Genomic DNA, 13452 nt, shown 5'->3' with positions numbered 1-13452 from the left:
ATTAAAGAAAGTTAAAAAAAGACACTTTTCTGACAGTGTTGCAAAGTTCAGTCTATGGGATCTTTCTTAAGGTGCTAAAACGGCAATGCTTGCTGCCAGGCAGCCCCAGCCTAGGACAGGGCAAGAGTGACCTGCTGAGCACAGTGGAGATGATACATCAGAATCAGAAACTCTGGGTTGGGACCTACTTAGGTCAGTAATGGGAGTGTGGACAAAGAGGCCAGGCTGTGGGTCCTGGGATCAACTGTTGTCAAGAAGGTGAAAGCGTAGCCCTTAGATCTAACTACAGCCCAGCAGCGTGGTGCCTCTCAGAAATGAGAAGCAAGGGAACAGCTGGCTGGCCCAGGAAGGAGATGCACATGGGATCCAGGTCTCGGTAGGGTTTGTAGTGAACAGGGCAGCACACCAAGTAGGTTCCCAGCCAGCCTGCCTAGCAAGCAGCCAAATGTTGCCTGGAGAAGATTTAATAAAGGTTGATTCTTGGACCTCAGCACTTAGGTGAAAAATAGGAGGTGGAGAAAGAGGTCCAGACAACCAGAACTGTATACCTTGGACAGCCTTTTATGCTTCTTTAGACCAGCAGCATGAAACCTGCTCAGTTTGTCTAAGGAAAGTTGTGTTCAGAAGTGCTGTATACAGGAGTGAGAGGATCTGTGTAAGAGTGGGCACAAAGATGCTGGCAAGACTATAATCTATCAATATGCCTAATGGAGTAGGGCTTGGGCTAGAAATCCACAGAAATGTTTTTTTCTAAACTGAAGAAGTCTGGAGGACGTCTAAACTTCTAAAAGGTTCTGTTCTTGCCTTTGCATTTGATGTGTTATATGACCTGGATGAATCACTTGAGCTTTTTAGCAGATAGGAAATCGATGCAGAAAGTGAGCATAATTAGACTGCTTGAGCTTCTCATAAAGCATTTTAGGACTTCTTGGCAAAGGAAAACAACAGAAAGCTGAGCAAAGTTTCTTATGTGCTTGAAAGCCTGAAGAAACATCAGGTTGGTGAGCTAGACAGAGCTGAGGTCAGAAATGTTTTTCTAGGGGAACGTTTCTTGCCTGAAGTATTATTTATCTGCCTTCCAAGACTCTCCTATAAGTGCATTATAATTCTACACGAATGTCAAAAAAAACCCAATCGTGACAGCTACGAAGACCTCTCTTTGCACAAAGCTTGGCTTTCAGGTTGATGTTGGCTGATGTACAAAGTAATAAGCATTGGTTGGATAACTGTTCTTTCCTCTTCTTATTTTTGTCTGAGTATCCCTCATTCACAAATAAAGTATGTGGAGAGATATTTTTCTTTTCAATCTCATGGCCGTCTGACTGCTGTTACAATTATACCACTGTCACTTACGATTTCTAGAAATAGCACTCAGTGTACTGGTGTGTTGTGAATCCTACCTGGCTCTAGCTTGTCACTGCAACAATCAGAAGAAACCCACCAAAGAGGAAAGATGGCACATGAATAAATAATTTATAGCCCCATGATTCAGTCCCTATTTTTAGACACTTGCTGTTTTTCTGAGGCTTTGAAAAAGGGATAAAAATAGTGTACACATGAAGTGATATATCCTTTATGCAACACAGGTTTCTTCTGTCTCATTTGATCTGAATCCTATGAAATCTGAGCAGCCAATCCAAGGAATTTATATCATGCAGTTCCTGTTGGATTTCCTTGGGATCATGATGGATAAGTACCCAAGAGAAGAATTTTTGCTTAATACCTAGGAAAATGTCTTGTTTTGAACATGAATAAAAATTATTTGGAGGAAACACTGGGAGAATCATGCGATATCCCAGGGATTAGGACACTCTGAAAGGGAGGAATCCATTGGATTCTTGAAGGATTCAAGGTCGTCTCGAAGTCCAGCAGTGGAAGGACCAGAGTCAAAGTCCTCCATGTTGTAACTTATGGACTCCATGTTCAACGCTGGGATTTTTTGGTTTAGTTTGGTTTACTCCTGTGTTCTTTGAATTTTTCTAATTTTTTTTCTTTTTGGTGGTAAAACCTGGGTCCAGACTTAGCAAGTGATTCTCATTGCCCCAAAACTGTGTATTTCAAAAATCATTTATTCAGCTCAGAAAACGGTACCCAGCTTTAGGCCTGGCACTGAGACAAGACAGATTTTCTCCACTATCTCTTCTGATTTTAGAGCCCTCTATTTTACAGGATGTATTTTAATGTTGCATTAAAGGAAAAAACACTCACTTATTTGTGCTTGCTTTCCATTGGCAAACTTAGCATAAATACCTCCATGTTGGGGGCACCATTGTCTGGGTTCTATACAGCCTGCTTTGCCATGCCTTGAAGCCAGTGTAGGAAGGGACTGCTCAGATGCGCTGAAGAAGGCTAGTTGCAAGATGATATTCCAAAATTATAAGGTTGAACTCTGCCTGTGGTAAATATGTAGGCCTAACCTACCCCGAAAAAGAAGGCAAGTTATCAACTTGGTCAGAGGGCAATACAGAGGCAAAAAGAGTTTAATAATTGTCTTAAAAAGGAAGGGTCAAGGGAGTTATTTAGGATATCAGCAAAAACATTCCCAGTGGAGAGATTTAACAGACTGTCTGAAATAGTTTTACAAAGCAATTACTAGAAATTCTTGGGGCTTATGCTTTTTAATCTGGACTGAACAAATCCGGTTGGCAGGGAGATGGATGACATGACCCACTGTGCTCTTTCCGTTGTTTGCTGTATCTGTGATCGCCATAGTCACTGCTAACTCCACTTTCCAAAACTTTGTACTTTCTAGGGATTTTGTTCAGTGGGCGTTCTGGTTTTCTGGTTGATAGACCCTTCATTTCAGCTTGGCTGACAGCTAACGTGGATCAGCAATCTGTCAGAGCAGTCAGATACCCTTAGCTGTGCACAGCTCAGAACTTAACAGACTGTGTTTTATTTATTTATTCATTTGCCGATTTATTCCCTTAACTCCAGTAGCAGATGACCTTATCTCATGATTAGAGGGCCACTCTGTATTCGTGGGATCCAGGATGAAAGGCGTAAGTAGTTGGAGAAGCCAGATTTCCATTTTAATGATGACTGGAAATATAAACCTTGTCAGAAAGTCATCTACGTGAGACACAGCAAGACGACTAAAATCTTTTTCAAAACCAGCTTAGTTCCAGTTGTGAAGGACAAGATCCAATACAGTAGTGCTTGCATGCGTGCAGGGTCTGGAATTGTCTTTCACCTGCTAATGACTGGAAGGATGTGGTTAACTTCCTGCTGAGAATTACATCCACTTACCTTTACCCTGTGCTCCTGTCTCTTGTTTATTTCATGCTTTTAATGGACTTTTCCTGACTAAATACAAGCCTGCCACCAGGCCAATCTATACAGATTGAGTTACCACTACTTAAAAGGCTTTATGTTCTTCAACAGGGTCAAAAAAAAATAAAAATTATTACTCTTCTTTGCATATTCTGTTCGGAAATGCAATATCAGCTGCTGTTAGAAATGAAATTAAGGTCAATGTTTTACCTCTCAAACTGATGTAAAATACTGAACCTAAACTGTGTTTTAAAGTTGTTCCAGAGCATAATAGTGTCCTGTTAATCACAGAATCACAGGATGGTGGAGGTTGGAAGGGACCGCTGGGTGTTACCTAGTCCAACCACCTAGAGCCATTTGCCCAGGACCACGTCCACTCAGATTTTAAATATCTCCAAAGAGGGAGACTCCACAACTCCACAACCTCCCTGGACGACCTATTCCTGTGCTTGGTCACCCTCACAGTAGAAAAGTGTTTCCTGAAGGAACCTCCTGTGTTTTAGTTTGTGCCCATGGCTTCTGGTCCTGTCACTGGGCACCACTGAAAACACCCTGGCTCCGTCCTCTTTGAACCCTTCCTTTGGGTATTTATATGCGTTGATAAGATCCCCTCTAAGCCTTCTCTTTTCCAGGCCAAACCGTCTCAGCTGTCTCAGCCTTTCCTCATATGTGAGGTGCTTCAGTCCCTTCGTCATCCTTGTGGCCCTCCATTGAGTTCTCTCCAGTACATCTGTGTGTCTCTTGTGCTGGGGAGCTCAGAGCTGGACCCAGTACTCCAGACATGGCCTCACCAGTGCTAAGTGGAGGGGAAGGATCACATCCCTCATCCTGCTGGCCATGCTTTGCCTAATGCAGCCCAGGATAACTTTCACCTGCTTTGTGAAGGCCACACGTCTGGCTCATGTTCAACCTGGTGTCCACCAGGACCCCCAGGTCCTTTTCTGCCAAGCTGCTTTCCAGCTGGGTGGCCCCCAACGTGTACTGGTGCATGGGGTTGTTCTTTCCCAGGTGCGGGACTTTGCACTTCCCTTTCTGCTGAACTTCATGAGGTTCCTGTCAGCCCATTTCTCCAGCCTGTCAAGGTCCTGTTTACATGGAGGTGCCTTTTACATGGAGATCCCTTTTACATCACCTTAGAGCCCATGAGAACTGCAGATATTGGTACTTCTACTGCCTTTGTGTACGTGCATCTATATTGTGTATGGAGCCGAAATGTTGGCTGGTGTGTGGAATCAAGGGCTGGCATTGGGCCGTCAAAACAGCAGCCACCTCTACAGAGCAGGAGGAGCAGTGGAAGGTATCGCAGCATGGTCTGAGGGGCTCTGATTGCTGCGTTTGACTCTGGGAATACTGCCATTGCTGTCATTGGCTTTAATGATAAAATATGACTATGATCAGCATGACTGAATCAGCCGTTAGAGGAAATACTAAAATGCATATGTTACTGGCTTGCCTGCAAGGGATGAAATACATTTGCTGGAAGTTAGCAACCGGAGTGACAGTCTGAGCGCTGCTGGGTATTTCTGTCTATTCAGGGAGTTCCCTTTCACCTCCTTGCTGGTCCCCTGGCCTGATGGTTAAGCAGAAGCAATCAAGTGCCACAAATGTTGCTAATAATCTACAACAAAAGGAAATCAACATTTTTCAAAGTCGAAGAAGAGGCTGTAGGCTGAAGTGTAGAAATGAATATTGGATGATATGTCAAAAGCTATGTGTATAATGGCTGTGTGTTGCCTGTGTCATCATGAGTCACCTACTGCTCATTATTCGTCTGCATGAAGATTAAATCTGCTTGTCCAGTTGTATTATATGAACGCAAGTGCACACAGAGCACAAATAACCACAAGTTATAAGCACCAAAAATCTCTTTATTTTGTGTATCTGTTCTTTAGAAAAAAGTCAGTAAGGAAGGAGAAATTATATGAAGAGAAAGGATACTGTATGTCATTTGTCTAAGGAAATGAAAATTGGCACAATTTGTTTTTAAACTAAGAATAAAAGAAATAGTGCTGATAGCTCTCATTAACTATTGTTGCCCTAGAAAGATCATGTAACTGTTCTTTTCTTCCTGGGTGTTCATTATTTGTTTCTACAATGGAGTTCTCCGTCATGACTCTTCCATTTTCTCCTTATTTTTCATGACAATCGTTAAGAAAAACAACTTAATCCAGTCTCTTTCTGTACACAGTGCTTTAAAGCAAAGAGCAAGAATGCTTCTAGCACAAAGCACATTAATCCTAGTTCTCATTGGAAAACCAGGTGAGAAGGAATATTCTTCGGGAAGTTCAATCACCAAAGAGATCACAGAAGTCTCTTGGTAGGATCACTGACTGTTGGTTTCCTTATTCTCTTCCTTCACATACTCTGAAGCTGGGGGACACATATCTTCCATTGCTGTCTTTTGTAGAACCAATGTATCTGTCATCTTTTCGGCATCTCTTTGCTGCCGTGATCACTGCTACAACCCTGCATGTCCCAGTGACTCAGCCTGTCATTGAGTCCAGTGTCAATTATTTCTTCTTCTTCTCTGTGCTGTTTTTGACAGTGAGCAGGGATGCTATGAAGCAACTGTGTGCTGTTGTGAAAAAGCTTAAGATGATTATTTGAAATTGTTATTACTTTATCCTGGGTCTTCTGTGCAGAGATATCCAAGCACACACAGGGTGTTCAGCACACGCCAGATGTGCCTGTGAACGCAGTGAGCCCCTGTCCAGTGCGTATGTGACTGGTCCAATGTCCCGAAGAAACTCTAGACTCACTTACTGTATGCCATGGGATTCATCTGCGCACAAAGAGCTGCTTCTTCCAGATGCCTGCAGTGAGGCTCTTACTCTCTGGTATTACCTCACTCACTGAATCGGACATTTCTCCTTTAAAGCACTGGGTAAAAGATCTGTATTATGTTATTAAAATAGATATATGAAAATACATTCAGGATGATCGGAAATTTGTTTCCATGTGGCTGTTGGAACTAATGCTGTAAGGCATTTGGAAGAAAGCAAGTAGACCTTTGCTTTGGGGTATAAATTACTTATGACTACTAGAGTATGGAATGAGGCATTCCCAGAAGTCAGATCTCCTTGCTGCTTTTGTTTCCGAGAAGCAGCTGATACTGGAGGAGATTTTGGACTAGAGAAATTCAGAGTTTCATTTTTATCCTGGTCTTGTTCACATACTCGCCATTTAAGAGCCTGGTGTGACAGCTCATAAACCCAGACCGCTGTTTCTCAAATAACTGCTTTGATGTACGTGTTGTACAGGATTCCTGCATTACACTGAAAGAGAGCTCAGAGGCACATTTTATGACTCCTGATATTCTAAGTGGAGGGGTTACACATCAAAATGGAGGTGGAAATGGATAGCATTCATTACACTTAGTCTTGCTTTGCTGATCACGACCTGTTCTCTAATAATTCTTCTGGACAAGAAACATGAGACACACATTTATCTTTCTGAAAAGAAGGTTTTAATGAGCAGGGAAGGTGTAGTGCAGGAGACAGAGACACGATAGCCTGCTAAGGTAGAAAAAATGGTTTGTGATGGTTCACAACTCTGCCACGGTCCTGCCAGGTCATTTTCAGGAAGTCAAGAACTCACGTTTTGCTTCTGTTTCTGTATCTGTAAAATGGAAATGAGAAGAGCAGAGGAAGAAGTTAGTGTGGATGGGGAAAGCAGTCCTAATATTTGCTTTCTTTTTCAACTAAGAGAAATATTCGAAGGGACCCTTCCTTCCCTAGTTTTGGCACTCCCCCTCTCTTTCACTCAACTTCAAGCTATTTTTGCTTTCTGTCAGTTTCTCATCTAGAGGGAAGTCAGAAAAAGAAGAGCGGTTTTCCTTCTACGTGGATAAATAACCCCTTGATTCAATTGCCTCTTTTCCTCTCAGGTGCTTATGTAGACGCAGTTGGCCATTCTAAGTGTCTCATAGTGTTGATTGTGTTTGCAGTCTCCACACCCTAGCTGGAAAGATATGGTGAGGGAAAGGAAGAATCAAAATGAATAAAACAAGGATTTCTTATGAGAGCTATCCTGGAAGTGGGATTCAATATCCAACTATGCACCAAAGCTCCCCACACAGTGTCTGGAGAGTCAGATGTTTGCTACAGAGGCTCAAAATCAGCAACCATTCTGCACGGAGAGCTTCAGGACTGGCCAAAAGGAGGGGGCAAATACAAGGGCTTTCAGGGATGTAATTGGGATCCATCCACCTGAATCCCACCTGGTCACAGAGGAAGGAGGTGAAAGATGCCCTGAGACACATTTAGCTTGAGATGTTGAATAATAGTAAACAGAGCAGTGAGGAAAGAAGGCTAATCACCTGTTTAGCCTTCAGGAAAAAATTGCACAAAAAAATTGTGCAGACAATGGCAGCCTGTACCTGATTCTCCAGTAAAAGAGAGAGGGAAGTGTGTGAATTTGTCTGTAAACTAGTGGCAGAAATGGAAACTGAGGTTCTTAACTTTTAGCACAAGTTTCTGTAGTTGACGCAAATGTTACCAGTTATTTTACTTTATTTTGTCCTTGTCACTTCAAGAAGGAAGAAAAAGTGCAAATAGACAATAGCAATATGAAATTCAGTGTTCCATATGGATATGGTGTAATCTGGAACATCTAGATGAACTGTTCCTTGTTGCTTTCCATGTGGACTTTCCATCTCTTTAGGAAAAAGCACCTTTGCAAAAGTCTTTCTACCTTTTTCAATGGCTGTTGTCAACAGCACTTTTAGAAATGTTCAATCTGATGCCTTTATTTGATATCTTATTTTCTTGATGGCTGGATGCTGAACTAGCACTGAATGACCATGGCAAAGGCCCAAGAAGAAATTGGATAAAGAGCAGCAATAACATCATGACGAGTTCATTACGAAGTTGTCTCTACGTGTCCTTCGGGAATCCTTCTGAATTTCCTGTTTTATTTTAATTTTCTGGTTTCTAAGACGCAGTTCAAAATAAGCATGGAAAAAACCTATTGCTTGGGATTGGATGTGCATTTGATGGACAGAGGAAGGTATTTTGTACAGCAAAACTGCATGGTTTTCTCTCTGAGTTCCTTGAGGTGAAGAGTCCTTGCCAGAAACTGAACTCACCTCCTCGCCCCCAGTATTACTACACACAGTTCCCAGGGCTCCTCGGGGTGATATTGCAATTGGACATGAAATCTCTCTGCTTCAGTAAAGTAATTCCTGGTTTTCACTTACATTCTGGCAGAATTGGCACCTTGGGAAAAGCTCAGAAGGGGTTTCTTTTTCACAGAGGATTGGTGAACACCCCCTCACCTAGGGGTATACATTTCTGAAGTCTGGTCAGAGACATCCTCGTGTGGCCTCCCCAGCCCCCCTGCCCCAGGCTTGGGAGGTGGGGGTATCATCTTGCACCTTTTTCAGGTTCTTTGCAGAAGTTTTACTAATAATGGTGTTGCATAGGAAGACTCTAGAGAATCACTGTCTCCAGGAATGTTTCTTCTAGTTTACAGTGGGATAAACGGGAACAATAGGTTTCCCATACACATACCATGCTCTTAGGTGGAGCACTAAAGACCTAAACCTTTCTGCTCATTTTTGAATACATTATTTAACTTTTTTTTTAAAAGACCAAACTAACATTAAGCTTTCTCTTGCAACATTCTTCTCATACCTTTGCTGCCTTCTGAACCCATATGCTGTAAGAAAATATTATCAATAAGTATCTTTAAATACTTGTTGTCTCTAGATGTGTTTGTCCTTTTTTTCTCCTCTTTTCTCCTCAGCAGGCTGTTCTAGTACTCACAGAGGTGGGATAGATTGATTTGCTTTGTGAATAATCTGTTCTGTTAACCTTTTTTTTAATTTGTGAAATTGCTAGGCTGTTTGAAGTCCAACACGGAGTGTTCATCTCTTTTTTATTTTGATCCGTACCAGGAAATGCCTACAGAGAATGCCTGGGCAATGGGACATGGGCTTCCAAGATAAACTACTCTCAGTGCGAGCCTATTCTGGACGACAAGGTCTGTATTTTTCCCTTCGTTCTTCTCAATGACATTTCTCAGCATACATGAATGCAAAGCGAAGCTTAAGGTTAACATACTAATTTGGGACTTCTGAGACAGATTCCATTTCTGTCTCTGCAACAAATCCTCCCTGTGAATTCAGGCAAATCACTTATCCGCTCTCCATATCCCCTACTCACATGGTTTTTAAAAAAGGATGCTTTATTGCACTCTGTCCCTGATGATGTATGTTTATGCAGATCCTTCCTAGCTTTGTTCAGAGCATACAGCTGCTCCGGTAAATGTTAGGAATAATAACAATAAGACCAAAAGCTTCTTTGACACTGAAAAATAAGCTTTCACCAGCTGATTCCACCTTGTACCTATCAGTTCTGAGGTCTCCTCAACAATTGGCCTTTCCAGATCTCAGTGTCTTTTTCCCTTCAGCAAATATGTAAAGGGGCAGCAACAGAAAAATACGTAAAAAGCAGACTTGGGTCCCAGCTGTCTTTAAAAGATTAAGCCAGTCTTGCATTATATAGGAGTTTACAGAATGAAATTAGCATATAGGGTTAAGCTCCTTCAGAAAGTCTGCAAGCAATTATGCAAAGTCCTTTTCATGTCAAATGCCTCAGCTTTTCTTGGAGGCATCATGGACATTCATCCTCACACAGCTTAAACCTTCAAGCCTTTCACGCCATGTTCTCTTTCTCTTCCTCGTATTTTGAGTGCTGTGGTACGTAGCACACATAGGCTTTGTGCTTTCTCTCTGCCAGGGTTGACTTTCCCCTCTAAGAACCAGGGTGGAGCCCAGCAGCTCAGGCCTGTTTATGTTTTGGGGTTCATTCCACTCATTCTGTCATTGGAGTCGTGCCATGCCAGTTGGGAACAGAGAGGAGGAAGACAAGATCTCACCTGCTGAGGGCTGCTTGCAGAGCTAGTCCAGATTTAGTACTCGGGAACTATCTGGGCTGGTGATCTACCCAAAACAGTCGTGATGTGCTTTGGCTGTGGCCCAGCATCCATCCAGTAAGATCCATGTTGTTGCTGAATGTGGGCTTTGACAAGTGAATCAGAAAACAGCTAACTACACAGCAGCTGCTCAGGAGTGCCTACTCTTACCCACTGGCTAGGTAATTTGGTGGTAGCCCACCCACCCCCACCACCTCCATTTGCTAGAGGCTTCTAGAAAGTAAGAAAAAATGTACCAGTGCATGACTGCCACCCAGAAAGACTGATACACATTCAAGGTGGTCTAGAATAGTGGAGAGGCTCCCATGGCTTATCCCTTAAGCTGATCTAAGTTGGGACCACCCCAGTGCAGCCCCTCCTTACATTTCTTGCCCACTTAAAATGAAAAACTAACTTTTTGCTGGCTCATTTTTTGGATGAATCAGTTCCCTAAACCATCTTATTGCATTACTGCAGGAGTGCTGGGGCCGGCACAAGCAAGGGGAGTGAAAGCGTGGCTGGGGTTGGTGGGGACAGCGGACCATGGTAGCAGACCATCTCTGAATGAAATGGATTTGCACTTTTATGAAACCACCCTCTTAAAAATGAGCAAGAGGAGGGTGTGTGTAGCAGCCAGTTCTCATTTAGAGAATGGGGAACAGAGCTGGGCAAAGACTCAAAATCTTTGATGTGCTTTAGCTGGTATGGGAAACCTGAGCTGATAGTAGCAGTCTGCTCCACCAGCTCGGGAAAATGCTGCTGTATTTTAATGACACTCTTTATGTGTTTTTCTGCATGACGGTTCCTATCTCTACACAAGCAAATACAGAGGAGTTTTATTTGAAGAGGCTGGAGAAGTGTTGTGACTAGAGGACAGGATTATTTCCTTTACTCTGTTTTTGCTTTTAAAAACTTTGCAGCTATGGTGATAGCTTAAAACGTCTTAAATAGCATGTTCCTTAAACAGATGAAAGTGCAGATGTTCCCCCACCCTTGTTTGCAAAAGCTTAAAAACTCATTTATTAGATCTTTAAAGATTTGCGACAAGCTTTGCAAATATTAATATTTGTGAATATTTTTGAAATCTCTACATAATGCTCAGTGTTACAGATGAATACTTGGGTTGCTTTGCCATCTAAAAAAAAATAAAAAATCACCACAGATTTCCATAATCCTCCATTTTGATTAAAGGTGAGATGCAAGCACACATGTTGGTCTACTGTTATTTATTGACTGATCCTAGCAGATGCTAAGCATCAGCCAGGAGGTACGGCCTGTGTTTCATGTTTATTTTTAATACCGAAAACAACACTACTTTCAAGCTTGGCCACTCACAGCCAGAGTGCTAAAGAATTGCATGGTTTGACTTCAAATGCAGTGATTGATATATGGGACAGGAACAGAACTTTTCAAGATAAACCCCGTGTCCAGTGCTACGTGCTTTATGACAGAACGTTGGTAAGGTAGTAAGGGAAATTTTAGTTTTTTCAACTGTGGGTCAGTCTTAGGGGTATATGTTCCTGTAACACACATTCACCGGATTACATTAATACATCATTGCTTTACTTGTGGTCGAGACCTGTGACAGTAGCTGGCAAAAGTGTGCTCTGGGACTTTGCTCCTAGATTCCCACTTTGGCTGGGCTCTAGTTGCCTGTGTGTAGTCACACGGTGTAGTTTAAAATGCCCCAGTGTGTTTCTATGCACCTGGCAGGTGTGACACAGGCCTTCTGAAATACCTGTGTCCTTCAGTAGCACCAGCAGAAGGTCTGTCACCAGGACCAACTAGGAAGCCCAGAGTCTCCTGAGTGCACCTCAAACTAGATGCCTGGGTGTGCCTAACTTTTCCTAGCCCTTCCTTCAGGTATTGGTTCAGATGTTGGGTAGACACCCAAATGTAGGTGTCCTGACGTCAGACTGAATCCTTCCTCTGAACAATCAGTTAGCTCCTTCTCCAGGCACAGGAATCAGGTACAGAAATCATTTTGATCCAACTGTCTGTTTGCTGGCATAATGTGTGACAAATGGAAAGCTTCACAGAATCGCAGAGCGACAGGGGTTGGAAGGGACCTCTGGAGATCATCTAGTCCAACCCCCTGCATTCCACCTACAAGCTCCTGGGTCAAAGGGACCTTTGCTGTATCTGGTACAAATCTATGCTCTTGTTAGAGGACAAACAAGAGTCTCGGGCAGCAAAAAATACATCTTAGCCTCCAAAAAGAACTATAAATTAGGGACTTTGGTCTTTTCTATGTGGCCTATGGCAGCTGGACATGAATTTGGTTCTGCGAATGTTTTGGGGTGGCTTTAAGCTATGTAGCTGAGTTAGCACTGTGCTGGGCTAAGGTTAATGAATCCTGCTTAGGAGCACATATTAGCCACAGCTGCCCAGCTTCCAGCTGGCTCAGAACAGGAAAGCAATGAACTCAGAGGCATCTTGGATGACAAAAATACTTCCCGGTTGCTTCTGAAAGTCTTTGGAGAGGAGATATGGTATCTTTAAACTGTACTGGTGATGAGATCATCCTGGCAACAGGAAGAAATCTAAACTGACTGGGAATGGAGCCTTGCAGAGGGTCCTGCAGAGCCTTGCAGGAAGACACGTGCTGTAAACACTGGTAGGACCTGTCAGGAAGTTCTGTTAGAGGGAGAAAGATCCTTGTCATCTGGAGAGCTGAGTCTGCTATCATTAGGTGTTTATTAGTTCAAATCATTAGCCAATTTGGACAGGTTAGCAGTCACATCCTAGCTAAAGGAAAGGAAAAAGTTTTCTAGACAGAATAACTCCATCATTAGCCTGAAACCTGGCTGCAGGGAGCCCAGCATGCCTTAAATTTGCAAAGCTGGTGCAAGTAAAGACACAAAGTTGTGCTTACTCAGTTTTCCTGGTAGAAGCTGGCTGCAAGATAACCGCACTGTCTGATGTAACATGCTTGTCATGTATAAGGTACGGCATGGAAGAGAGCTCCAGTGATGTGACCTGCTGTTGTCCGGAGAGCAAAGCTAACAGTGTCCAGACCCTCTCCTTTTCTATCTCCTTTCTAACATAACGACCTTCCTCCTAAGCCTGAACAAGATTTATATCTGCATTTTAGAGAAGTGAAATATCTTTCTGGAAGCAGAAAAATATTGGGTAACAGTAGGAGGTTATTACCATTTTAAAGGTATCAGTCTTCAAGAGGGTGAGACAGGAAAGACTTATGCAAGTATTTTACATGAACTGAGCTTTGGCCAACACATGGCTCATTCTGGGCACGTGTTTTTA

The 13452-nt window shown here is 42.7% G+C and overlaps 1 protein-coding gene across 5 annotated transcripts in view; it reads left to right on the top strand.

Annotated features, from left to right (window-relative positions):
- CRHR2 (corticotropin releasing hormone receptor 2) overlaps positions 1-13452 on the top strand; it is a 166988-nt gene that overhangs the window by 81873 nt on the left and 71663 nt on the right. For all 5 annotated transcript variants that reach the window (XM_054192198.1, XM_054192195.1, XM_054192196.1 and 2 more), the window contains one exon: positions 9170-9255. In XM_054192198.1, coding sequence (XP_054048173.1) covers positions 9170-9255 — 86 coding nt within the window. The remainder of the gene's footprint in view (positions 1-9169; positions 9256-13452) is intronic.

The sequence above is a fragment of the Rissa tridactyla genome, chromosome 2 (genome assembly GCF_028500815.1).
Source record: "Rissa tridactyla isolate bRisTri1 chromosome 2, bRisTri1.patW.cur.20221130, whole genome shotgun sequence".
Lineage (NCBI taxonomy): Eukaryota > Metazoa > Chordata > Aves > Charadriiformes > Laridae > Rissa > Rissa tridactyla.
This window is presented reverse-complemented; position numbering and strand designations above follow the sequence as displayed.